Raw genomic sequence first — 25,079 nt, forward strand, 5'->3', positions numbered from 1 at the left:
CTTTGATACAAGTCCAAATGCCGCTCATTCTGTACGAGTATACTCAACCACAGAGGCTAACAAGGCATCAACTGCAGCCAGACAACTCTGAAAGAATATTCCTGTTCAAGGCAGATGGGAAACACTGGTGTGCAGAAGGGCTGAATGGTTTTGGAAGTACTCTCCAAGCACCAAGCAGTATGTGCTCTCTTTTTTAATAAACTCTGGCAATACTTAACAGTCATAGCTTCAGTTTAGCATTATCACATTTGAGGGACAATTGCTTAGACCTTTGCCAGTGGTGAGAGTGCCATTAAGATGGTGGAGAAGGTGAAAGCAGTCAAGAAATTACACACGGTATGAGCCAAAGGTCTGAAATGAGTTTTCAAAAAACCCCTAATTTTGGCCTTTTTCTAAAAAGGGAAGAGTCAGAACTGGCAAAGTCTTCTACCAAAGGACTGAATATCAAAACCGTGTCACATTGTCCCAGTGGTGTAACTGAGGAACTAGCACTGGCCACCCTGGGAATTTCATCCCAAGATGTGACAGGAAGAGTCTTAGCGGAACCACCCTTGGTTGTGGCAACATCCAGCGTGGCCAGGGGAAACTCTTCGAGGAGTTTGCAGAACTGACGATTTCCACAGAAAATTGAAGGCTGCTGCAGTGATTCCTGCCAGACCCTATTGGTATATACAAATCTGTTGGGTTAGGCTTCTTCCTTCCCTGTCATTCAATGTGCCTCCTTCAGTGATTTCCTTTAAAATCTGCTTTAAGGTAAGAGCAAACAAGTTGCTGTGAAGTGAAGCAGACTTGGAGCTGTACCTTACCAGCTACCCCACATGAAATGCCCATGAAGAGCTCCCGGGGGCCATACAGACTGAAAACCAAACTGCAAATGTTTTGTCTTTCTCTTGCCTAATGCTGGCAATCAGAACATAGTCGTCAGAACTGGAGAGGTGGCTTTCAGGGAAGAATGATCCCAAGGTTTCTCTTCTGCTTGACAAACAGTCCCACCATTAAGCTGTGACCTTGGAGTTGCACCCTCCTGCATTAGGAGATGTGCGCAGTACTTAGGAAGCTAGCCCTACCAAAGGCTAAAGTCCTCTTTAGAGAGCTTCTGCTTGAACCAAGAGAGGATACGCTGCTTGGGCCAGGCCAGTGCTGCTTCTGTGCACATCCACACCTCCTGGAAGCAGGAGAACTTAAAATGGCAAAGAGTTCAGATGGCAACTGAGCACAGCATTGCACTGATCACCATTCGGATGTAGACACCTCAGTCCACAACCCGCTGGCAGTACATGAGCTGTACGCTTAGGCGCTATTTCTAGTAAGGTATTACTATATGTGCATATAGATAATAATGTAGGTATTTAAAACATGCTCTAATTAAATGAGGTTTCTGTAGAGTAACTTGCCCAAGACTCACACCTACTGAGGCATACGCAGCACTGGCTAGCATTTTTTGCATCAGCAGTATCTCATTACATGACTATAGCAGCTTAATGTTAATGTGCTCAGGGATCCCTGTAAAACTAAAGGCTCTGTCTACAAATGCACCAGCCTAGTGGAAAGGTGGTGAGGCACAATTCCTGACACAGAGCTATTAGCTCATTTTCCCTGGGGGACTGGTATCTACTCTAGTTTTGCTTCAACGTATGATGAAGTCCTTCTTCCCCAGGGATAACTGACATCGGATTTTGCAGGAGCATCAGTCACTTCACAGCAAACTAAAACAGGCACAAAATACAGAAAGTAACAGCTCACTTCACCCTCACTGAAATACTTTTGAAAGCAGCAAGGCAGTGGAAGCTTCCCCTTTTCTTGTTCTACAATCAGTGAATGTTTAGACAGAATGAACCAGAGGAGGAAATACAATCTGCTAAAAGTTGCTGGGGTTTGAGACCTGGCGAGACTGAATCCACAATAATTTAATGTTACTACCATCCCCTAAGGAAGGTCAGTGAGGAGAGTACAGATTAAATGCTTCTGCCCAGAAAACACAGGAAATAGGGAGACCTGGAGGTTTTCAAGAGACAGGATGCTTCAAACCCGTTCCTCATTATTTGTATGCTCTTTGCTAAGGCTGTGGCAATAGCTTTCTTTTTAAAGGAACAGTTATCAACTACCTTTGGAAGCTGTTCACTTCAAATAAGATTAATAAATAAAACACCCACAACAACCCTAAAAACCTTCAGACCATGATTTTATTTTTTGTCAATAACAGACATTTGTCAGCCAGAGGTACAAAAACCCCACCAAACCCAAAACACATTTATGAGATCCCCTAACTGCGAGATAGGAGGGGCTGCTAATTGAGACTGTTATGCCCTGCACAAAAGGCTTAGGAAGGAAGTGTTCCACAGAAGGGGACTGTACCTATTGAACTGAAACACAGCATTTATCCAGAAAAGAAAAGAAAAAATAGTAATTACCCCTTTTCGTTCAGTACATTCTTGTTTCTGCTGTGATGTCTACAGTTTTACTGAAAGGACACCTCAGGGACATGAACAGAAACACTCACTGTTCCCTGGTTTCATTAGCTGCTTCTTTGGCCCTACCTCTTCCAGACAATCTTATCCCCATGCTACAGCTGCAACGGCATTACCCGCAGAGCCAGCATATTTCAGATACTGCCTTGGAAGAGGGTACAGTTGGCTTCGGTTAGCAGCTCGGTACTGTGTGGCAGGCAGCCCCATCTGAGGCATGTCACACAGTGAGAGCAAAGTCCTTCCCAGAGGCACCAATCGCTATGGAAGGAGAAGAAAGCAGAAGACCACTGTTTACTTCCCTGCTCCTATGACGAGGAACTGTTCAGTCAACATTTAATTAGTGTAAGACCAGCAGACAGAACTGCAATGTCTTACTCTCCTTGCTAAAGGAGACACTCCAAAGGCTGATGCAGTGCATGGTTATTATGTGGTTTCTTAAGCCTAAGGCCTTTAAACTTTCATGAAAAGTGGAACACAAGAGGTTCCACTTAAACTTGAGAAGAAACTTCTTCTCAGTGAGGGCGACAGAGCACTGGAACAGGCTGCCCAGGGAGGTTGTGGAGTCTCCTTCCCTGGAGACATTCAAAACCCGCCTGGACACATTCCTGTGTAACATTGTCTAGGTGTTCCTGCTCCGGCAGAGGGATTGGACTAAATGATCTTTCGAGGTCCCTTCCAATCTCTAGCATACTGTGATACTGTGAAAAACATTTGCTATCTAAATGAATTTTATCTTAACAGGGTAGTTAGAATACTATGGGTATCCCTGATTAACATTCCCATTTGCCCCTGCAGCCACAAGAAGTCATTTCATTTTGCTTCATCTGACACTGATCAGAGGCCAGGAAATTTTACTTCAAGGTTTGTGAAAATTTGATTTTTACAAAAAAAGATGTTTCTGAGTAAAGAAACATCTCTGCTAAAATGAGTAAAAGGTCCAATGAGAAACATATTTCAAATCTAGCTCAGCATAAAAACTGTGTGGCTAACTGAATTAGGAAAACTAGATCTTTTTTTATGCCAGGTAGAGCAGGTGGTGTTAAAATTCCTCCTCAGCTTGTCTGGAGCGAGAACGTTTCAGATCCAGCAGTCTCTCCACAGTGTCTGCAATTGTACGCTCACCATGCACCTTGTTATCTCGGGTGCGGATGTTAACTGTTCCACTTGCCTTCTCCTTTTCACCAACAACTAGAAACGATACAGATGCAAAGGAATGAATTTAACATTTAGCAAGCTTCTTTTTTTTTCCCCTATTCCTTTAAATTTTAGGTGTACTAAACAAAAATTCTAAAAAGCTTACCAACTAACACATCAATTCCTTCTCTGCCCTCCTCCCAGCTGCCCCAGCTTAGATCCGTAACAGCCAACAGCCTTAGTCTTGTAAAATTTAATAGGTTTTAGCATGTTATGAACAGCACCTTAGCAAAATATGGGTAAAGATAAAAGTAAACTTTTAGTTCAGCCTGACTTACTTGTTATTAGAGACAAAGTCAAAATGAGAAACAAACACAGAATCATACAATCAACCAGGCTGGAAAAGATCTTTAAGATCATGAAGTCCAACTACTACCCAGAACTGCCGAGTTCACCACTGAACTGTATCACCAAGGGCCTCATCTACACAGTTTCTGAACACTTTCAGGACAGGGATTCTACCACTTCCATGGGCAGCCTGTTCTAATACCTGATTATCCTCTCAGTGAAAAAAATTTTCCTAATATCCAATCTAAACCTCCCCTGGTGCAGCTTGAGGCCGTTTTCTCTTGTCCTGTCACTTGTTACTTGGGAGAAAAGTAACCCACTTCACTACAACCTCCCTTCAGGTAGTTGTATAGAGCCTTCTCTTCTCTAGACTTAACAACCCTAGTTCCCCCAGCTGTTCCTCATCAGACTTGTGCTCTGGACATGGATTACTCCATTAGTAAAGATTAGAAAGACAACATGACTGTAAATAACCAATAGCTATCTTTTTTTTCTTTACAGAGACAGCAAGACAGTTTATTGGAAAATCACAAAGCTTTTTTAGATACAGATACCAAGATAACATATGCATGTCTCATTACTAATACAAGGTTGTGTTTCTCTGGTACCCAATCTACATTCAGCTAGGACAACTCTTTAAAACAACCTCTGAACATAAATTGGGTGAGATTTTTTTCTCTGATAGACTGATCATTTCTTTTAGGTCTTGAAGACAAAATGTGGTTGTGTAGTTATCATACGCTTCAAGTTTTAAAGAAGAGAACTTTAGTCATGATTCTGTCAAATATTTTCCTTCTGCTGTAATGGAACCCAGAGAGTTTTAGGGTCAATGCTAAAGCCTCGATTTACATGACCTGACTTATGTGCTGCTTCAACTCACATACTTCAGGGTCAGTTTCTAAGTCTCCCTGCACCATCCTTTTGTGGAAGTCTTCTCCTACACGTGCATGTATAGCTCCAGAGTGGACCACAGCTGAATGCACTGAAAAGATGGTAATTCTTTTGCTACACTTCAAACAAAGAGCATTATTTACTACTGGAAGGGGGGGGGGGGGGGGCAGGGGGGGAGTTGAAAATCACTTAATCTGACTGATAAAAGGCAAGAGATTTCATAGATGTCTCTACACTGCTGGCCAGAAGACAGCAAAGGTCTTTTCCTAAAGCAGCAGGAATGCCTTGGGCCACAGTGATCTCCTTTCAGTGACAGCTATCCAAGCCAGGAATGTCCATCATGTAGGCGGGAGAGGCTCTCCGGAATGAAGACTCTTAGGAACAAAGTGACCTAAAACTCTGACTACCACTCTCTGCATAGCTCACAGAAGATCAAATACTATAACCCATGCGAGGAAATCAGCCAAGATAATAAATGTATAAGATAACAAAAATACATTACCCAGAATAAAGTTATACTGTGCTAGCTGAGCATTTCTGATCTTCTTATTCAGTGTGCACCCAGGATCTACATCAACATCTGCCATTAATCCAGCATCATGGAAGTGCTGCCTGACCTAGGAGAAAAAGTATTTAAACTGTCACTATAGGATATTCATGACAATAAACAATTTATGACTTGTAGACTTAAGCCAGCTAAGCTTACCTGACCCCTGAAACAAAGGCACTGTCATTAGCTCAGATGTTGGAGATGAGCTCAGTTCAAGTAATGAAAACAGGTCAGCTATCATGCAAATACATATACACTAAATACCTAAGCAGTTACGTGAATATCTAATGTTTTGGGCTGAAAAGCAACTGGAGTTTGATACTGTAAAAGGCAGCATGATGGTGGATTAGTTTTCCGATTAGAACAGATTTTTTAAAATTCATCTTGCAGACTATTTATATATTGTGTGCTTGAAAAAGACTGCAGGTCTGCTGGATCCTCATTTTTCTTGCTGCTCTGCAAGATGTGGGAAACTAGAATCTGAGGGGTAAGACAGCTTTTGAGCTAGAGAAGAAAAAAGTAAGTTTTCCAAAAATAAAAGTCTTACAAGGATCAGCACTTATTTAGATGCCCAAAATCCATCTCAGGTCCACTTTACGATAGATCTACAACTTCAGCAGCTGTCATTGTAAGATAAGAATGACACTATGCAATATGCAAAGACTTGTAATATTTATCTGAGATTAATACTCTTAATAACCAACTATCTCAACTAAATACAATATACTGAGGAAAAAAAAAAGAAAAAAAAAGAAAAAGCCCCCAAACACATACTCACCTTTTGAGCATATTCATCACATGCTGGTCCCACTGGTACCACCATGACCTGCTGTGGGGACAGCCAGAGTGGCCTTTGATAAACCAACAAAACAAGTTTATAAAGCTTTCAGTATTTTTTCAAGACTGAAAAATCCTATTAACAGATAGCACTAAGATCTGTTTAAGAGACTCATAAAGCCAGATACTTAGATTGGGTTCAGAGGTGATGACAGCCTTATACTTGTTACAGTTTATTACCCACAGAAAATGAGTGTCAAAGAACTGCAGCACAGACAATTACTTTCTGACCTGAAGACTCAAGTTGTCTTTACAAGAGGCAACAAATGATAATTGAGTTGTTGAGCTTATTACTAACTAATCATGGGAAAACATTTACTTTTAAATCTTGTTATAGTCAGAGGGATCATCCCCATCCAGTATTACAGTACATAAGGTAAACAAGATCATCTACATAAATGACTCTTCCCAAGGCACCCCAGCTGAAAAAGCAAAGTTGAGATATACACCTTGGGCAGATAAGATGCATGCGGCACCTGCACGAGTGGCATCATGTAGAGGCTACCGTATCTAGACTCATTTAATATCTAAAGACAGTGGTTCAGAAGGATAGCCCTGAGGTGTACCTACAGCACGTCTCTATAGCAAGCAAGTACAACACACCGTCTCCATTCTTGCATGCTTGAGGCTAATTTATCTTCTACATAAAACATCTGCTCAAACTGGAATAATCTACTTTTCAACATTACCATTTGCCTCCATAGTTTTCAGTTAGAATGGCAATCATTCTCTCCACAGATCCCAAGATAGCCCGATGAATGATAACCGGTCTTGTCTTGTCATTGCCATCATGGCTGTGAAAAACAATGGAGGTTTTTAAATGTAAGGTTTTTTTCTGGATGTAAACTTATGCCTGTAAGTGACAGGAAAGTTGAATTACATAGCTGTTAATATCATCAGCCTCTGCGCTTACCTGACAAAGGTGAGGTTAAATCTGACTGGCAGCTGGAAGTCAAGCTGGATTGTAGCACACTGGTGGTAGCGGCCAATGGCATCTTTAATCTGAATGTCAATCTTAAAACCAGAAAGACAGAAACCTTTTACTACAGTTTAAGATGCAAGCATGTTCCTCTGAAAGCAAACACACTGTTTTAAGATGGAATGTTTCACTCAGTGCAGAGGAACTGTATGTGGATTTAGACAATATAGTTTTACTTCAGCACACATGAGGATTTAAATGATTTGCAGGTTCTGATGCAAACCATGTTAGAGCTAAAACCAGGGTGAACATGTAGAGACATTAACTCCGACTATTTTTTGTGAGTTTCAGGCTGGGACTTTAACAGGCCTTTCTCACTGACAGAATTCAGCAACATACAAGTGCAAGTACAAGATTAGAATTGAACATGTATCTCCAAACACATGACTTCTTTAAACTCAAACTGGCAAACTTACACTCCTGTTTCATGCAGTATTTGAATACTCCGTAGCTAATGTTACACATTCAGGGCATGAACATGGGAGATCACTTACCAAGGGAGTTCATCTTAGTGACTGACACTTGCTCTGCACTATGACTATCTACAGTCTAGCCTATTCTTTCATGTCTTACACTTTAATCTGGAATAGTTATGATACAAGTTAGACAAACAGATGGACAGGTTTATAATGTCCCGACCTTATTAATTTAGAACACTGCTCTCTTTTTCATCACTTCTCCAGCATACAGCGATACTGGTATTGTGTGCCTGATTTTGATTTATATATCAAACAAACAGGTCAGCGTTCTACTAACTGAAGTTCTAAATGTCTTCCAATTTTGCATTCAGAAAGCAGAGCTTACCATAGTTCAGCTAGTCACCAAAAATACTAAATTGCAACCTTCTCTGATTTCAAACCACTCAGTTACAGAGTAGAAAAAAGTCCAATCCAGGTAGTTTAAGTTTCTCTAGATGTAGAGCTTAACTGAAAAATGGAGCTTTAACTACTTTCCATTAAAATCAGTGCAAAATATTATGTTTGCTCTCTTTACTTTGACTAAGGTGTATTAGGAGCAAGTATAAAGTTAATTAAGGTTAAGAAAGGTTCCTGATATTTGCTGTCTTCAAATCAAGTGAGGGAATTACTGAATGTAAAATGCAAAACAAGATTATGAATGATTAGCTACTATAATACATTTCACCTACAACCCACAAAATGAAATTGATCCAATTACCATAAAAAGAGAGAAATCAGAACCAGTTGATTAGATGACTGAATGTAGGCATAGATATAGCGTAGGTTTATTAGGGAAAGATTTACAGTAATTTTACAAGCCTGTGTGTCCCTACGCTCAAAGGTATAAGGGAATTTCTAGAAAGCCCTAGTTAACTGAGGAGATAAGCTTTAAAAACCCCAACAAAACCGAAAAAACCAATACCAAAACCCACCAGCGACTCAATACAGCTACAAAACTATGCCAGTAAAAAGTAGTATTTTTCAAAATAACTGTTTAACCAGAAAGTTTTTGTTTTTCTCATGACTTGTGATTCACTTACTACCCAATGGATTATTTCTCATGCAGCAACTGCTCTACTAACACAGCTCCTACAGTGCCACCTTCTGTTTATGTCTCCCACTAAACTTAGCAGCTCTGTTTAAGCAGCATACAAACGGTTTATGCATGTAAATTGGGTTTAAGTGAATGTTAAGGCTAAGTGAAAGCAAGGGTCAGAGAGGATTATTTCTCTCTCAAGTTTGTCTGAGTTTATGTATCTGGAAAACCACAAAATATCAGTCAGGCAGCATCTTAAAATGGTATTAGGTAACTACAAGAAAAAAAAAAAAATCCCTTCTTATAAATCCCAGCTCTTTGACTCATCCAAACAGAATGAAAAGTATAATCCAGCTAAGGGTTAGTAACACACCAACCTTAGGTCCATAGAAAGCTCCATCACCAGGGTTTAACTCCCACTTCTCACCAAAGTCATTGAGGCTGTTTTCAAGTTGCTAGAGATAAAGAACACATACACTCAGTGTTTCTCAATCATTTGCTGTCTTTCCATGTTACAGCATCACATCAACCTGCTACCACAGATATGTGACACTACCAAATTTTCAGTACTTCTCAGTTACTGCTGCAACTCATTTATTTTCTGAAAAATAAAAGTTTTGGAAGAACCCCAGCATGAAAAAAAAAATAATAAATTTTTTAAAAAAAGGTCCAAATTTAACAAATAAATAAACAAAAAATAATTAAACCATTCATTTAAGAAGAGGCCAAACAAGCAGTGTCAGCTAAGAGACAAGAAAGCTTTATGCTAGATTCAAAGTTTGTAGATAATATTGGCAGGGCATCAATCCCAATACACCCAGTATCTATTCCTGCTATATCTTCTTCCTAGCACTGCACCTGCAGGGGTTAACCCCATCTCTTTCATCATGAAAGCAACTGTACTTTTGGAAAATGGCTCTATTATAGAGACTGCCAGAATTGGCTCTCCTCCTCCTTTGTTTTTTTATTATAAGAATATACAAGGAAAGAGAGAAAGAGAGAGAGCGGTAATTTGATTTTGACATTGGAGATCGTTTTTGTATGGAGGGTAAGCTATTTACAGCAGCCAGACTGAACTGAAGACTGTTATTAAAGTAATATTGCTGATGCCCAGCTGTCACTATAGTTCCTAGAAGCCAATATGTTCTTACAGGACTTTAAGCTGCAGCCTTTCTTTCATACAAAAAGTTGGTAAAACTACTGTTACCTTTTCAGCTTGATTCCACACTTCAATATCTCCCAGGTACTTTTCAGGACGAGTGGAAAGATTCAGTTTAAAGGAAAATCCAAAGACATCATACACAGTACGCAAGAACTCCAGACAACTTTTAATCTCCTCTTCAATCTTTACGAAAACAGGAACAGAAGTCTCAAATATGGAAAAATCAGTTATTCTGTTTTTAATACCTGACTTAATTTAACAGCAGCCCATACCTGCTCTATAGCACAGAATATGTGAGCATCATCCTGCTGGAACCGGCGTACTCGAGTGAGTCCTGTGAGAGCTCCAGACAGTTCATTGCGATGCAGAACACCAAAATCAGCCAACCGTAGTGGCAACTCACGCCATGATCTTGGGCGATGATCAAACATAAGGCTGAAGGAAAAGTTTATTAGTTGAAGCTCATCCAGAATCAATTTCTGCAAAGAACAGACAGTGAGAAGCAGCCAGTACCTAAGCAAATGCCCATAACACCAATGATGTAATCTGAATACAGCCATCATTCACATCTCCTTTTGTCAGGGAAACAAACGAGATAATCCTTTTATAACCAGTATGCTTCCCTCACCAAACAGAGAGGATAAAACAGTTCCTAAAACTGAGCATTAAAACCTGAATGCCTAAATTGCCACAAAATTGGCAATGACCTAGTATCTATTTTGGATATTCAGGTTTTGTAGTATCACTGTAAGCTTCAGCTCAAAACCACAGCCACTGTAATGATGGAAAAAATGATATTTTTCAGTGTCTCAAAGAGAGCATGTAGTCACGAGGACTCATAATTACATCACTCCTGACAGCATGTCACACCTGGATACCGGAAGACCTCTTTACAATTAAGCAAGCAAAAGAAACAGGATTTGTGTGCATCATCTTTAGTAAACTGGATTTGCCATGTACCTACCAGTGTCCTGGACAGTTCATAGGCTTCAGAGCAAAGATTTCTTTCTCGACTTCAAAGGAGAACATGTTGTCACTGTAATGCTGCCAGTGCCCCGAAGTCATCCAGAGTTTGCTGTTGAAAACATTTGGAGTAACAACCTCCTGGAATCCACGTTTTCGATACTCACTCTGAAACAAAAGACCCAGTACACAAAATAACTAAAAGGACAGAATTACTAAAGTAATGCTACTCAGCCATCAATCTGCAGCCATAAAAATATACAAATGCTGCCATAAAAAAGTCCCTGACTTGAGGAAAGAAGAGGCTGAAGAGAGTAAAATTCAAGTTGGACATGCCAGGATACATCCCTTCCACCAGCACCACCCTTCCCCCAAACAATTCCTCTGTAGCAGGCAAGAAGAACAAGTTTCTTCCCTGCAAGCAAAGCAGCAGTCTGTAATTACTCGGTGACACTTGACAGTACCTTGCAGTGCTTATGTACAGTAATAGGACACACTTTAAACACTACAAGATCAGGATTTTTTTTATCCCTACACATAATTTCATCATAAACAGCTCTACAGAGTGAAATTTAGTAAGCTTATTAAAACAAATCAATGTGCATCAGTGGGACAACTGCAGTGTAAGCTTATTGCTACTATTAGATGTTAAAGAATTCATACTATCATTATCATAGCTTTAACTGCAGGTGTAAAGCATTGATAAAAACGTAACTTTGTAGAGATTGTAACACCACCAATTCAAAGAAACCAGGTTTCTTTAGTTCCATGGCTTACAGAATAAAAGATCCAACTAACTTGAAATGCAGGGCTGTTCTACTGTTACACGTAGCATGCTGTTACATATTTTTCTAAAACTAAGCAATTTCTTCTATAAGAAGCTTTCCAAAAGACCTTACCCGGATGAATTCAATTAATGTATTATAAATGTAGGCTCCTTTTGGCAAGAAAAAACAGCTACCAGGGCTGAGCTCATGAAAGAAAAACAGTTCTTGGTCCTGTAGAAAAACAGATTTGAAAAACTTAGTACTTGTACACCATCTTTTCATTTAACGTTCACAAATGAATTATTACTGACTTGGCATCACTATTCAAAGTTTGGGTTTGTTTTTTTTTTGTTTAAAAAAAAGCAATACCAATAGATGAGATGCACTTTCATTAGTATTTACATCCCCATCAATACTTACGGAGGAAGGAGACTGTTCAGTTTCCAGTTTCATTAGTGATGCTCCTAAACTTTGCACTTATGTGTAATTCCTAACTGTGCCCTCAGAGCTTCCTTTGTACTTTGGCAAGAGATACTTAGTTCTGCTTCTGCAGCTCTTTATAATTATTTGCACATGAGTTCAATGTGTCACCTGTAGCTGGCTGTTGTGACAAACTATGTACATGCTTGTGGCCTGCACATATAGTGAATTTTTCTGTGTATTTCCCTGGTGTACTAGCAGGAAACCTTGTAACAGTGTTCAGGACTATCTATTAGCTGACAGGCATTTCCATCTAAAAAACAAACCCAAAACCAAACCAACCAAAACCCCATAGAAATGTATAAATCCTGAAATCACACAGAGAAGAACTGTGAGTGAACAGGCTGCAGCAAACAGTGTAGGAATGAGTACTGCCTGCAAACTGAAGAGCTCATTTGCAGACTGAAGTGTTCATGTTCTGTTGTGACTGATATGTGGAATAAAGATGTCAACATGCTTAAAGCAGCAAAAGGTTTAAAGAGAAGTTATCTGCTTTAAGATTTTTTATGATCTTTAAGAGAAAATTACCCAAATCTGCAACTCAGCTAAAAATACAGTTGTGTCATGTCTTGATTATGGCAGCACATATAAACTGTATTAAAGATCCTTCTTGTTAAGGGGCTTCAACCACACAGTGTTTGTGAAATACATTAGCAGAAAAACTCTCACCCGCCCAATTTTTCTGTGATCTCTGCTTTTAGCCTCCTCCTGGAATTTCTCCCACTCCTTCAGCATTTTTGCATCTGGGAATGAAATGCCATAGATCCGCTGGAGGGATTCCATATCAGCCTTGCCTTCCCAATAGGTAGAAGAATTCTGCATTCAAAAAAATAAACGAAACCTTGAAGAAAAAAAGGAGCCTCCACATTTTACTACTACTGCATGTGATTATTAATAAATCAGCATATTTAATGTAGACCAATTAAAGCATAAGGAGAGTCTTAATCTCACATTTATAGCACTGATCAAAAAAATCCAAAACAACCAGGTGGTTTCAAGCTCTCTGTTGTTTTTTTAAACCTATTCACTCTCTTTTAGCCACCCTATTACAACTATTTATTCAGATTCAGCTATAACCATCAGCTGAGCAAAAACTATAAAACTAATTGATACAGTTCAGCTAAGCCTTAAGCCACACTCACATTTCTATCTGTACTGGAGTGTAGGCCCTGAACACCTACTTGGGCTTCACACCACCTGAATATCATTCTAGAATGCAACCCCTTCCCAGTTTGTTGCAGTGAGTTTTTGGCCAGTCTACCCATTTCACAGTACATTCTTGGGTAAGACACCATCCTGTGGCTCAAAGACAGCAATGCATTTTCAGTGAACACATTTGTCTAAGCATTTTTCAGCACTTACCTTATGAATTTTTATGGTCTTTATCTTGCCAGTATGTCTAACATGAGGCCCTCTGCATAGATCTATCAAGGGACCACACCTAAGAGTAGGAAAACATTCATTTGGTATATTTCACCCCAGAAAGATACATCCAGTAATATTATCATGTGTGTGTAATTACCTGTATACTGTTGTAGTTGGAGTAGTGACCTTCTCATTCAGGATACGACACTTGAATTTATTATACTGAGAAGAAAAGCAGCATACATATTTATTATCTCCTTGTTAAGCAGAAGGATGGCCAGCAGTTTAAATTACTTGCAAACCTGATGCTGTGCTGCACCAGAAGAGGATTATAGAAGACAGACAGGACAGTCAAGTAGTGGAGCAAGCTGCCGAGACAGCAGGTTGTAGAGTCTCCATCCATACATGTTCTGAAGACCCAACTGGACAAGCCTTTAGGAGACTGGTCTGATTTTAGTGCTGACCCCATGCCCTCTGCTTAAGATTAGACTGGAGACCTATGAAGGTACATTTCAACCTAAATGCCCTTTACTCGCAAGAGAACCCACTTGAAGCACTGCATGCAGTTCTGGTGTCCTCAACACAAGAAGGACATGGACCTCTTGGAGCAAGTCCAGAGGAGGGACACAAGCATGGTAAAGGGAGCTGGAGCACCTCCCGTATGAAGACGGGCTGAGACAGCTGGGGCTGTTCAGCCTGGAGAAGAGAAGGCTGCGTGGAAACCTCAGAGCAGTCTTCCAGTATCTGAAGGGGGCCTACAAAAATGCTGGAGAGGAACTCTTCACCAGGGACTGTAGTGATAAGACAAGGGATAATGGGTTCAAACTTGAACAGGGGAAGTTCAGGTTGGATATAACGAAAAAATTCTTTCCTGTGAGCATGGTGACGTACTGGAACGGGTTGCCCAAAGAAGTGGTAAATGCTCCATCCCTGGCAGTTTTCAAGGCAAGGCTGGACAGAGCCTTGGGCAATATGGATGAGGGTGAGGTGTCCCTGCCCATGGCAGGGAGTTGGAACTAAATGATCTTAAGATCCTTTCCAACCCAAACCATTATATAATTCTATGGTTCCCCTGATCTCCTAACAGTGAAAATTGAGTAACATCTATCTCAGGAATGCCAGGTAATTATTTACAGCTAGGTGCTAAAGACGAAGGATCAGCTTTTAGTGTTCCCTGGATCTCTCAGAAGTCCTCATTCTAAAAAATGTTCTGTAAAGCCTTCTGAATGCATCAGCACATGCAATAGTATCACCACAGCTCTTTACTAACAGCCAATATAATACAGACATACAACATAACTGCGCATAATATATTGCTAATCTACATCTGTGGGAAATAAAGAACATGGCTTCAGAGATTTTGCCAAGGTCACACAGGGGAAGTATGAGAATTCTGCAGAAAACCTTCTGCACATTCCTGTTTTTTGTTTTGTTAAATACCACAAATGAGCTTATAAAAACATACTACCTTAAAAAAATTTAACCTTCCTCTACCACTAAGAGAAATGCGGCTAAAGTTACAAATACTTAAGTAAGTGCATGATGCTAGAAACAACCTTCTGAAACAGCTTACCTTGAACATTTCAAGCAGTGTTTCCTTCTTAACTTCCAGTCTTTCAAAAGCTTGTTTTTCCTTCATTATCTTTTTGCATAAGGTTTCCAAAGCAGAGAAGTCATTACTTGATACACCCCTAAAATAAATACACACAACAGTGAATCGTTCTTGCTTTCATTTGCAATTTCTGATCCAGTTGCAATGACCCAGCTTGTGGATGGGACGCGCTAGGAGGAACAAAGCAACATTCAGTAGTGCAGACGACTTTGTTCTGGGAACAGGAAGGTAACAGAAATACTGCTGTGATAGCCACTGCCCTGCTCCTATTAAAGAAACACACAAAACCTACCCTTCCTCAAGGTACATGTCATAATAAAATCCATTTTCTATTGGTGGGCCATAGCACAAACAGCCACCATAGATTCGCTCCATAGCTTCGCCCATTATATGAGCACTTGAGTGCCAGTATACCTAATGGAAGCAAAAAAAGGGGATCAGTCGGACACACACAGTGCATTTCTGAGTATTTCATTTAAAACCTTTTCCGAAACCCAAAATCTGCACCAAGTACCCTGCTTTCCAGGGTACTTGATGCAGATTCCACATTGGAGCGGTCTGGAGAGGGGAAGTGTCCAGGCCAGCCACACTCTCATCCTAAGCACCGATATATGCCAAAGGCAGTACTTCCACTGGAAAACTGTTTACAGTAGCAAATAATTCTTATTTTCAACTATCACTGAAATGATTCAGTCATTCTCAAGAAGTCAGGAAAATAATTCAGAAACCTTTTTTTCTTTTCCTATGAACTTCAATCAATCAGCTCTGCAAGAAGACCAAAAGGTGCACTTATAAGGTTGCGGTCCTCATCTAAAGATTTTATGCACAGGAAATGCTGCACTGAAGTACAACATTTCAGTTAAAAATTATACTCCGTCTTGTAGTTCACCTGAAGTTTTGACAAATTAAAACTGTATCTATAGGACTTAACGTCTGCTTTTATTTGCACGGTACAGAAAAAAATTAATCTCACAGGAGCCACCATTTTGCCAATATGAAAACCCTAAGTCTGAATGCAAGACCTCTGTTATGGTGTGACTGACAGCTTCTTGTACCAAATGATTTTTTTCTGAAAACAGTATTTACAAATTTACTGGATATTCACATTTATCTGAATAAGTAGCCAAAATAACGTATGAACTTTTGCATGTACGAAGTAAAAAGAGCAGCCTACTCAGTGCTTTTATGACTGTACATACATTTGCACTCAGTATTGTGTTCGAAGTCAGTGCTGAAGAGATCAGTTCAAAATACCTACATAAACATGAAGGTTGCATATATAAAGTTTTAACAAGAACAGACTTACATAAACTACAGCAACTGCTAGCAAATGTGGCTATAAATACACATTGGAATGTGTATAATCTGCACTACGGCAATTCCTTTGTAAAGGACCAATAGAAAATGTAGATGTACACGGCAAACCTGTTCCCTCATCATTATCTTCTGAACATGGTGAAGATGTAAATAACTAGTCTAGGCTAAGCTTAATGCAAATCCAAGGGCAATCAAAATTGGCAGAAGATACTCACTGCTTGAGCCTCTTCATCTTCAAACTTAAGCAGCTCCAGGGTACAATCCTCCTCCAAAGGACGGTCTAGATCCCAAACCATCTTGTTCACTTTAGCAATAACAGTGTTGTCAGCTAAACTCTGACTACAGAATAAATACACAGTATATCATTTTGAAATTGGCAAGCAGAAGTTTCCCAAATTCACCACCCATGCTAAGTAAGGTTTTCAGGAGTGCTCAGAGTAGATACAGTGTCATAAATAAAATTCAAATAAAAGAGTAGTTTAGCCTGTCTTTAACATTCATGAAAATCATATTTGTATTACAGAGATGAGGGAAGAAAACTGCTGTATACTTGACATCAGACATTCATTAACATATCTGACTTAGAGACAGCCACATTAAAGTACTAACCTGACTTCAAAATCCTACAGCAATAAAACAGCTTCTCTTTCAAAGATTATCAAATACCATTTCTGATGTTGTAACTTTATAGTTTTATTTCTAATAAACAAAAAAACCTTTCCTTGATCCCAAAACACAAAAGCAAGAAAGGTTCCAATGACAAGGCACCTAACAATGAAAAGAAAAAAAAAAACAACAAAAAACCGCATTTCATCTCTAGGAACCACCCAGTTTTTGTAATTTTAACTGCCAGGGTGTCCAACTTCTATTGTTCAAATCTTGTCCACAGAAGCTTGAGTAACGTGGAGATGTGCAATGCGTGGGTAACCCCCATGCAAGAAAAAATGAAATTAAGGGAAAAATACTCCTACTGTTAACTCCCTCTGAAATCAACAGAAACATCACACAGCAGTCATCTTCCCTAGCTTGATGCAGACTGATTTGCCTGTGTTAGTAAACTTAGTTAAAAATTAGTTCTTCACAGTGAGGGTGGTGAAGCATTGAACAGGCTGCCCAAAGAAGTGGTAAATGCTTCATCCCTGGCAGTGTTCAAGGCCAAGCTGGACAACACTTGGGCAACATGGTCCAGTGTGAGGTGTCCCTGCCTATGGCAGGGGGTTGAAAATGGATGATCTTAAGGTCCTTTCCAAACCATTCTATGATTCTACAATAGTACTTACGGGGGAAAATATGCAAGTAATTTCTGTCTAAAAATCCCAATTACATTCTTAAATAATTGTAGAAACTGTATCTTCAGAAGGCAAAAAAAATACACTCCAAAACTAAAAGCCTACTGGTTACCTCCTGCGTATTATATACAAGACACCTTGAGAGGCCTCGAGATAAATTACTGAAGTTATATATTACATATACCCTCTCAGCTACAACATGCAGACACAGAGCTGTCTGAAAGTGAGCATGTCACAGAATAGAATCATACCTAATTCCACAAGCGATTTGATAAGGAGTAGTCTTCCAAGATTCAGCATCAACTTGCTTGCCATCAGGTAACGTAACTTTAATGGGTTTACTGTCATTTGCAGCCCTTTCTGCAAGGAGCGCATCATGTTCAGCTTTAAGTTTATTGTACATCTCTAAACGCTCACTGATAAATGCAGGCCAGGGAGTCAGCTGATTATAATGAATAAAGACAAAGGGGAAAAAATCAATAGATTATTAGAGTAATCTACTATCACATTATGTCAAGAATGAAAACAGAATGGATGTACTTTTCACAAGCACCTTATCTATACATGTGCTATATCTAACAATCATTATTATTACAGATTAATGATATAGTATCAATGATCTATTAATAAAACTTCAGCTTAACAAAAACTATTTCTTTGAAATATACCACTGTACACCTGTTAAATAAAGCACACATCTATTACTAGGCACAGTAGATTGAACACCTCTTTAATAAGCTACACAAGGACAAAAACCAATCTGAAAAGCCTGCAGAAGTTCAACATAAAAACAGATTTTTTGTATTAGGTCAAAAAACTGAGGGAACCCCTCTACTTTGAGCCACCTGGACAGGAACTGACACCAGCCCGCATAACACAGAATTATGTCATGTCTATCAGCCTGGGTACAACCAAGGCTGTACAGCTGTGCAGCTGGCTCAGGATTAGTGCTGGCGAGCAGCTGTCCCTCTCTGTGCAGTCAGAGAGATCTGTATTTACCCACCATCAAGATGGAAAAGACACAGCACCTTACACTGGACTTCCACTGTACTTCCACTCCACTACTTACCGCAGCTTACCACTCAGCGCAAACAGGGGCACAGTGAAAAGCAACTATGGAAATCTGAGCTGCTCTCCCATTGCACCAATACCACTTGGTGTAGGTAAGCAACAAAGTCATTTCCTGGCAAACTCTGAGGAGTTACTGTAACACCAGATAAAAATACCTGACAGGGATGAACTGCAGCAATGCCAGCAGCGTGTAAGACAGCAACTGGGAGACCGCATCTTTGAAGCCCTCCACCCCCCGTGGCCGAAAGGCAGCTCACCTCCGTCCGCCCTCCATCGCCGGCCCCCTCATTCATCTTCTTCTTTCCGCTCTCTGCCTTCTTTTCTCCCCCAGCATTTACCTGAGGAGGGCGAGCACCATTTCCTCATTCTGCAGCAGCGGCTCATACTAGGGCGCTTTAGCCCCTAGCCCCCCCCCCCCCCCCCCCCCCCTCAGCCCCGCACACCAAGGAAAAGACCCGGCCTCTTCACCCCGCGGAACCGCAGCGCACCTCCCTGCTCTTTACCTCTAGATAAACCCCACTGCCTTTCTACCCTGCTCCGCCGCAGCCGGAGAAACCCCCGGCTATGAGAGGGCACGGGAGGAAAGGCCTCGCTCCCTTCTACTGCCAGCACCCGTCCTCCGGACCGGGCTGCCCCACCTCCAGGCCTGACACGGGAAAAAGGGGCCGCCCCGCCTCAGGGTAACCCCCAGTGAGCGGAGTGAGGGGCAGCCGGTGCCCCAGCGCGGCCCGCCGCGGAGCTAGGCCCACCTGGCTGTCAGCGCCCGCCATGACTGCAAGCGGAACCTCACAGCGCAGCAGGGAAGGGGCGCATGGAGCGCCGCGCAGGCGCCTCTTCCCGGCCGCAGCTGATGCAATTGGGGGCGGCCGCAGGATCGGACCCGGCCCTGCTCCAGCTGTGCCGAGCCCAGCCCAGCCCTTGCGGCCGGGGCAATAGGGCTGGAGGGCAGCGCCGTGCCGCCAGGGCTCGGTGGCCGAAGAGGGGGAGCGGCGGCAGCGCGGGGCTCGAGTGGGTGCCTGAGCAGCGCAAGATGGCGGAGGTCCTGGGTGCCCCACTGAGGGCTGGAAGCGGGGCCCGTGTCCTCAGTGCTGCTCTCCTCGCTCCTGAGGGGGGAACACAACCAGCCTTTCCCCAACAGCAGGGCTGTAGGGCCCCAAAAGGGTGGCAAGGGGCTGAGGGTCGGGGTGGCAGTGAGGGAGCCCGCGCTGGTGTTTCCCTGAGGCAGAGGTTCGGTCAAGGATGTATCAACTAATAAGAGAAAACTAGGAAGAAAAATCGGATTGACCAATGGCGGATTTCCCAGGAGGGAAAAAAAAGGGGAAGACGTTCTGAGGGAATTCTGTCAGACCTGGACTGCAGGCGTGTGGCTGCTTTGCTTAGAGCTGTCCTATTGAGGGAACATTCAGCATCTTTAAGAAAAGGATATGATGTTCAGGCATGGCTTTTTGGTTTGTTACTCTCTTCCCCTTCACCCCCTGCTGATGTGTTGTTTTTATATAATAATAAATAATTTTCATATAGAAAAGTTACTTTCAGTACATTATTACAGTGCTGTGGACTCCCAAAGCAGTTGGTCCCAAGGCCTGTGGTGTGTTAATTTAGGAAAGGTGTTTATGACAAGATTCCATATTCCAAAGAAATCACAGTATAGCTTCCTTACTTGGAAGGGTCTCTCTATGTGGTTTGGGCCTCTGCTGTATGCACAGCAACCCACACCAGTTCTGCCTCCGCTAATAGATGCTTCATCTGCAGCAGTGATCTGGGATTTTAGAGTTTCAGTGAGCTAAAAAGTGCTCAGGTGGACATCAGAGTGCCTCAGACTCCATGGATTTAGTGCTGCAAGAAAAAAAGTTCAGGGAAAACCAGGCAGATTAGTATAGCTTTCAAATACTAGCTGTGTAGCTGCAAGGACCATTGAGAGAACATCACTGCATTAATTAATCACAAATTGAGGAGCTTAAAAATAATGCAAATAGTCATATATTTTTAAATTAACGCAAACATATGTTTAAATATTAATATATTTTGTTAAAATAATAATAAATGTATTCCTATAAATTATGCATTAATATATATTTTTAATACATATTTTTTATATATGTATTAGAATGGGAAGGTGTAGTAAATACAAACTTAAAGACAGTATCAGGCCTAAACCTTCATAATTTATTTGCTGTCTAAATATAAAATATGAAGCATAAATATTGCAAAAATATTTCTTGAACAGCAGCATTTAATAATGTATGTAAGTTACTGCATAGTAATACAGTGTTTAGTGTTATAAAGAATATTTTTAATATCTATATATATATTTTAAAATAATTTTTATATTTGAAATGCCTTCTAAAATCTCTTTGAGTGGAAGAATTACAACTAAAAGCACAACGAAAAGCTTATAGTTAAATTATTTAAGCCAAAATGAATGGAAACCTAATGAAAAGATGATGTAAAGCTTTCGAAAGCAATTGTCCCTTACACCAGGCGATGGCAGCATCGAACCACGCTGTGCTGGTGAGAAACATTCTCGAGGGTACTCACAGCTTTAGGTAACAGGATTTATGGAATAAAAAAGGAAACTAATGGACTGTTTTAGTAGCTTCGCTCTGAAGGCGCGTTATTAAAGATGTGTGACTGAACTCAACCGGACGCTAAGCCAGTGTAAATTGGTTTCAGTGTGCTTTAATGATTATCGCCAAAGTGAATGAATGGGTGTTTCTGCTTCCTTTGGAGTTTGTTGAATAAAATGTGGTTGGAAAGTTTGATGGGAATTGCAATGTCATTTGGCTTATATTTCACTTAGGAAAATTAAAAATACAAACGAAATGAAAATTAAAATTTAGAAAGTTAATAAAAAGGAAAAAATATGTATAAAAGTAATCAGGATTATTAAAAGGAGAAGAGAGTCAAAAAGTGAAAAACAAAAGGTAAATGAACATACAAGGAACTGAGGAAGGGGAAAAAGAGGATATTTTAAAAAGTTTTCTTCAGGGGAATATTTAAGAAAAATATTTCACAACCTGTAACTCATTTACAGTAAGTGAAGTGCTACCAGCTCCCATAACAAAATCATGCAAATATGGAAACCTCAGCTATGAGAATTTAAGTTTTTGCGCAGTTTTTTTCTGTTTTAATTTCAGTTAGACTGATACAACAAAGCAATAGACTTCTTACAAGTCCAGTACAGCAAACTTAGAAAGGTACATTCAGAAATTTAACCACTCATGAAGTTAAATAAAAAAATAAAGTTGACATTAAATTAAAATACCTGTGAAAATAACTGAAGTCCTGATTCAAAGCAGAATGTGCCAGGAAAACTGGATCTGAGCCTTGGCCTTTGATACTGTTGCAACTGTTGTGGCCTGATTATTGGAAGAAAATAGTTCTCTTTTTAGGAGGGTAAGAAAAATAACTGATACTTCATGCAAAGAAGGAGACCAGTTTAATTTGTTTCTATTTACATGAAGGGTTCATGTATAGCCACTACAATATGTAGTCCAGTAGCCTTTGCGGTGCCAACAGGTTTTCTATACCTACCAGGCATTGTTCTGCTTCTTAGAGAAGAGATGCGTGGTTATGCTTGATAGGGGGAAAATCCTTACAAACAGCAGAAATCCAACTGCTGTTTTGTAAACTGGAAGCACACCACAGAGTGACAGCCTTGTCTCACTTGTGTCACAGGGTGCAGGTCCTTGTCAACTGCCTGTCTTCCCATCATCTCATACCTGCAGCTGTGGAGACAATACGTTCACATTATTCAGGCTCAGGGTGTACTCTACTACCGGGCAAGGTTTTTCAGTAGAATGCAGTAAGGTTATATTTGGTCAAATGTAGGGGACATAAACCAGCTGTTTTCTTTTCATTTAAAGACAGGTTTGGATACTAATCTCAGGAGAAGCTGTGCTGTTTGCAGTTGTGTGGATCTGTGACTGCCACTCTGCTCTCCGCTCTCAGTCTTGTGACTGGGCTGTGAGAGGGGGTTTCAGAGCCACTGTTTTCCATTGCTTATTCTTTGGTTAAAACAGCAAGGCAGCAGATACTTAAAAAGAGAAATAAAATGCAAGCAATTTCATGAACTGAGGAAGAGGGGTGATAAACTGGAAAAAAAGAAAAAAAAATATTAAAATCACATGTCCTTAATTGTCCTTAATCTCAACTTAAACTCTTACAATGAACTAAAGTTAAAAACCATGATACAACATTTTTGCCAAACTTCTGGGTCTTGGACACACCCTTGGGTTTTGTACCTAAATATAAACTAGCTTTTACTATAACTGAGCATCATCAAGCTATTCTACTACATAAAACGTTTTTGCCCATACAAGGAATTTTCCAGCATATAAAATGCTTTCTTGGTAACCTTTTTTCCCTAACCAAAAAAAAAAAAAACAAGAAAAGTTATGATTCATTTTGGTGTATTTCAGAATTTAAAGTCTGAGAGTGTGGTTTATTTCAGATATTTTTGTAATAGTAAAATTACAGTTTCTGAAGAGCTTTTTTTCTCTATGGATATCACTGATATTTTTTCCTCTGAGAATAGTCTTTTCTGTGAATGTAACACCAGATATATTTACATAATATCGATACAATGAAAAGTTGAATTTCATAATCTATGAAATTAAATGCCCCAAAGAATTACCCTAATCAGGCATCATTCCTGATACTCCTAGCAGAAAAAGCAGTGACTGCACATTATGGAGACCAGACTGTTCCTCCATCTTCTCTGTGAGCACCATCCTCTGTGCCATGGTGTGATGTGGCACATGGAAGAATTTTTTTCATAATGTGATTAGAAGCAAGAAATGCATTTCTGAGTCATTCCTTTCGTACAGTCCATACCATCAATTTTCCATATTCAGTTTGTTATTCCAAGCAATCTCCTTCATACTCTATAGATGTATTTCCAAATGATTTTCAAATACCAAAGGAAAAAACATTCTCACATTAGCTTCCCCTGCAAGTTTTTTTGGGAAATGGCAGACAACACAGGGAAAGCAGATGTTGTGTCCTAGGGGTTTGTTTCCGTTGACCATATTTTTCATTGCAGCTATGACTTAATTTCACACATTTCCAGTTAAATTCATTTTATTTGAAAAGTACGTTCTCGGTTTCTCATTTTAGCCATGACTCAAATGTTCTGGTGATCTTCTCATTAACATCCCTTTTTAATGATGTTTCATGGACACAATCCAGTCACATTGCTTCAAATAAAGGAACATGAAAGCTGATGAAAAGAGGGACATCTTAACTGTGAATTTTGTCAAACCTCTTGTGACAAGTTATGCAAAGGGTTTTTTTTTTTCTTTGTGACCTTTTCACTTGGAAGTATTTGGAATCTTACTGAAAATAATACTAAACTGTTAAATCATGTCAATTCATGTCATTACAAAATCATCAATTTCTAACCTCAAGTACAGAGGACAGAAAACTCTCCTCAATTAGCAGTAGCTGCCAGAAGATGGGCTCCTGAGGGACTCCATTGTTAGACGCTGATCAGAGGAAAAACGCTTTCTGAGGGGAGATAGAAAGTTTCATTTACTTAGTTTACCTGGAAGAATGGAATGAGACATCTTGGCAATAATGTGGAGCAGAAAAAACAACTGAACACTTATCTTTAAAACATCTGCTCCATATGGAAGGACCACAACACCTCTTTTCAGTCTTCTCTTTTCTAGACTAAGCAAAGTTAACTTTTGAACCTGTCTCAGGGGGACACACTTACAGACTCTGGCTGTTTCCTTGTGAACTATCCAGTTCGTCTGTGTTCCTCCCAAAACAATAGTGCTGAAAGCAAACACAGTCCTCCTGCAGAGCACAGAGGGATTTTGCTCGGACTTGACGGTATCTCAGCAAATGTAACAGTATTGTATTGCTCACTTGCCTTCAGTTTGTGGCTTTTTAGGATGAGCAGTGCTATGCTATACCATACTGTGTGCTGTTTTGCTGTACACTTTCCTGATGGGCAAAGCACTGGACATTATTAAAATGATTGTTTGACTTCAAACCGCCTCTCCAGTTTGCTATGCTCATCAAAATTTTAAAGTATTTGTCAACACTTTTTCATTTTGACATGTTCACAGATTTTTTTGTACTCTTTCCTCCTTCATACACCTAATGGCTTTTTGGACAAGAATGAAACATGGGATAGAATCAGCTTGAAATAGCCTTCTAGTTCAACACAGTTTCATCTAATCATACAAGTGTTCAGTAACTAATGAAGCTGATACTAATACAAACCTTTTTGTTTTAATAAAGGGATTACTGTCACAGCTTATTGCAACTTCTCACTGCTCTCCTCTCTCTTTGATACCTCCCCATTAATTTGTCATGATTCTGACTCTGACTTCATGTAATT

At 40.2% G+C, this 25,079-nt stretch overlaps 1 protein-coding gene across 1 annotated transcript; it reads right to left on the minus strand.

The window, feature by feature from the left end:
- Positions 1–3,175: 3,175 nt before the first annotated feature.
- Positions 3,176–19,576, minus strand: TARS1 (threonyl-tRNA synthetase 1). Its single transcript, XM_061469539.1, has 19 exons — positions 19,477–19,576; positions 18,985–19,065; positions 17,908–18,098; positions 16,583–16,706; positions 15,343–15,464; positions 15,012–15,129; positions 13,596–13,660; positions 13,436–13,514; positions 12,743–12,889; positions 11,726–11,824; positions 10,828–10,994; positions 10,136–10,298; positions 9,909–10,046; positions 9,079–9,156; positions 7,142–7,242; positions 6,918–7,022; positions 6,170–6,242; positions 5,344–5,458; positions 3,176–3,656 (listed from the first exon to the last, which is right to left on the minus strand). Exons 1-19 carry the CDS (start codon positions 19,495–19,497, stop codon positions 3,508–3,510), a joined length of 2,136 nt encoding a protein of 711 aa, XP_061325523.1. The 5' UTR covers positions 19,498–19,576; the 3' UTR covers positions 3,176–3,507.
- Positions 19,577–25,079: the final 5,503 nt, after the last annotated feature.

This window comes from Pezoporus flaviventris, unplaced genomic scaffold (assembly GCF_033815535.1).
Source record: "Pezoporus flaviventris isolate CSIRO_AGI_PZ_B2104156 unplaced genomic scaffold, CSIRO_AGI_Pfla_v1 ptg000057l, whole genome shotgun sequence".
Lineage (NCBI taxonomy): Eukaryota > Metazoa > Chordata > Aves > Psittaciformes > Psittacidae > Pezoporus > Pezoporus flaviventris.

Bases quoted from the DNA above. Each gene is read 5' to 3' on its own strand.
- TARS1 (XM_061469539.1), bottom strand. From the start codon at position 19,497: ATGGCGGGCGCTGACAGCCAG. The intron at 10,995-11,725 runs GTAAGGTCTTTT...CTTTTGTTTCAG, and splicing joins CATTAATTGAATTCATCCGG to AGTGAGTATCGAAAACGTGG. The intron at 10,299-10,827 runs GTAGGTACATGG...CTTTTCCTTCAG, and splicing joins ATGAACTGTCCAGGACACTG to CCTTATGTTTGATCATCGCC.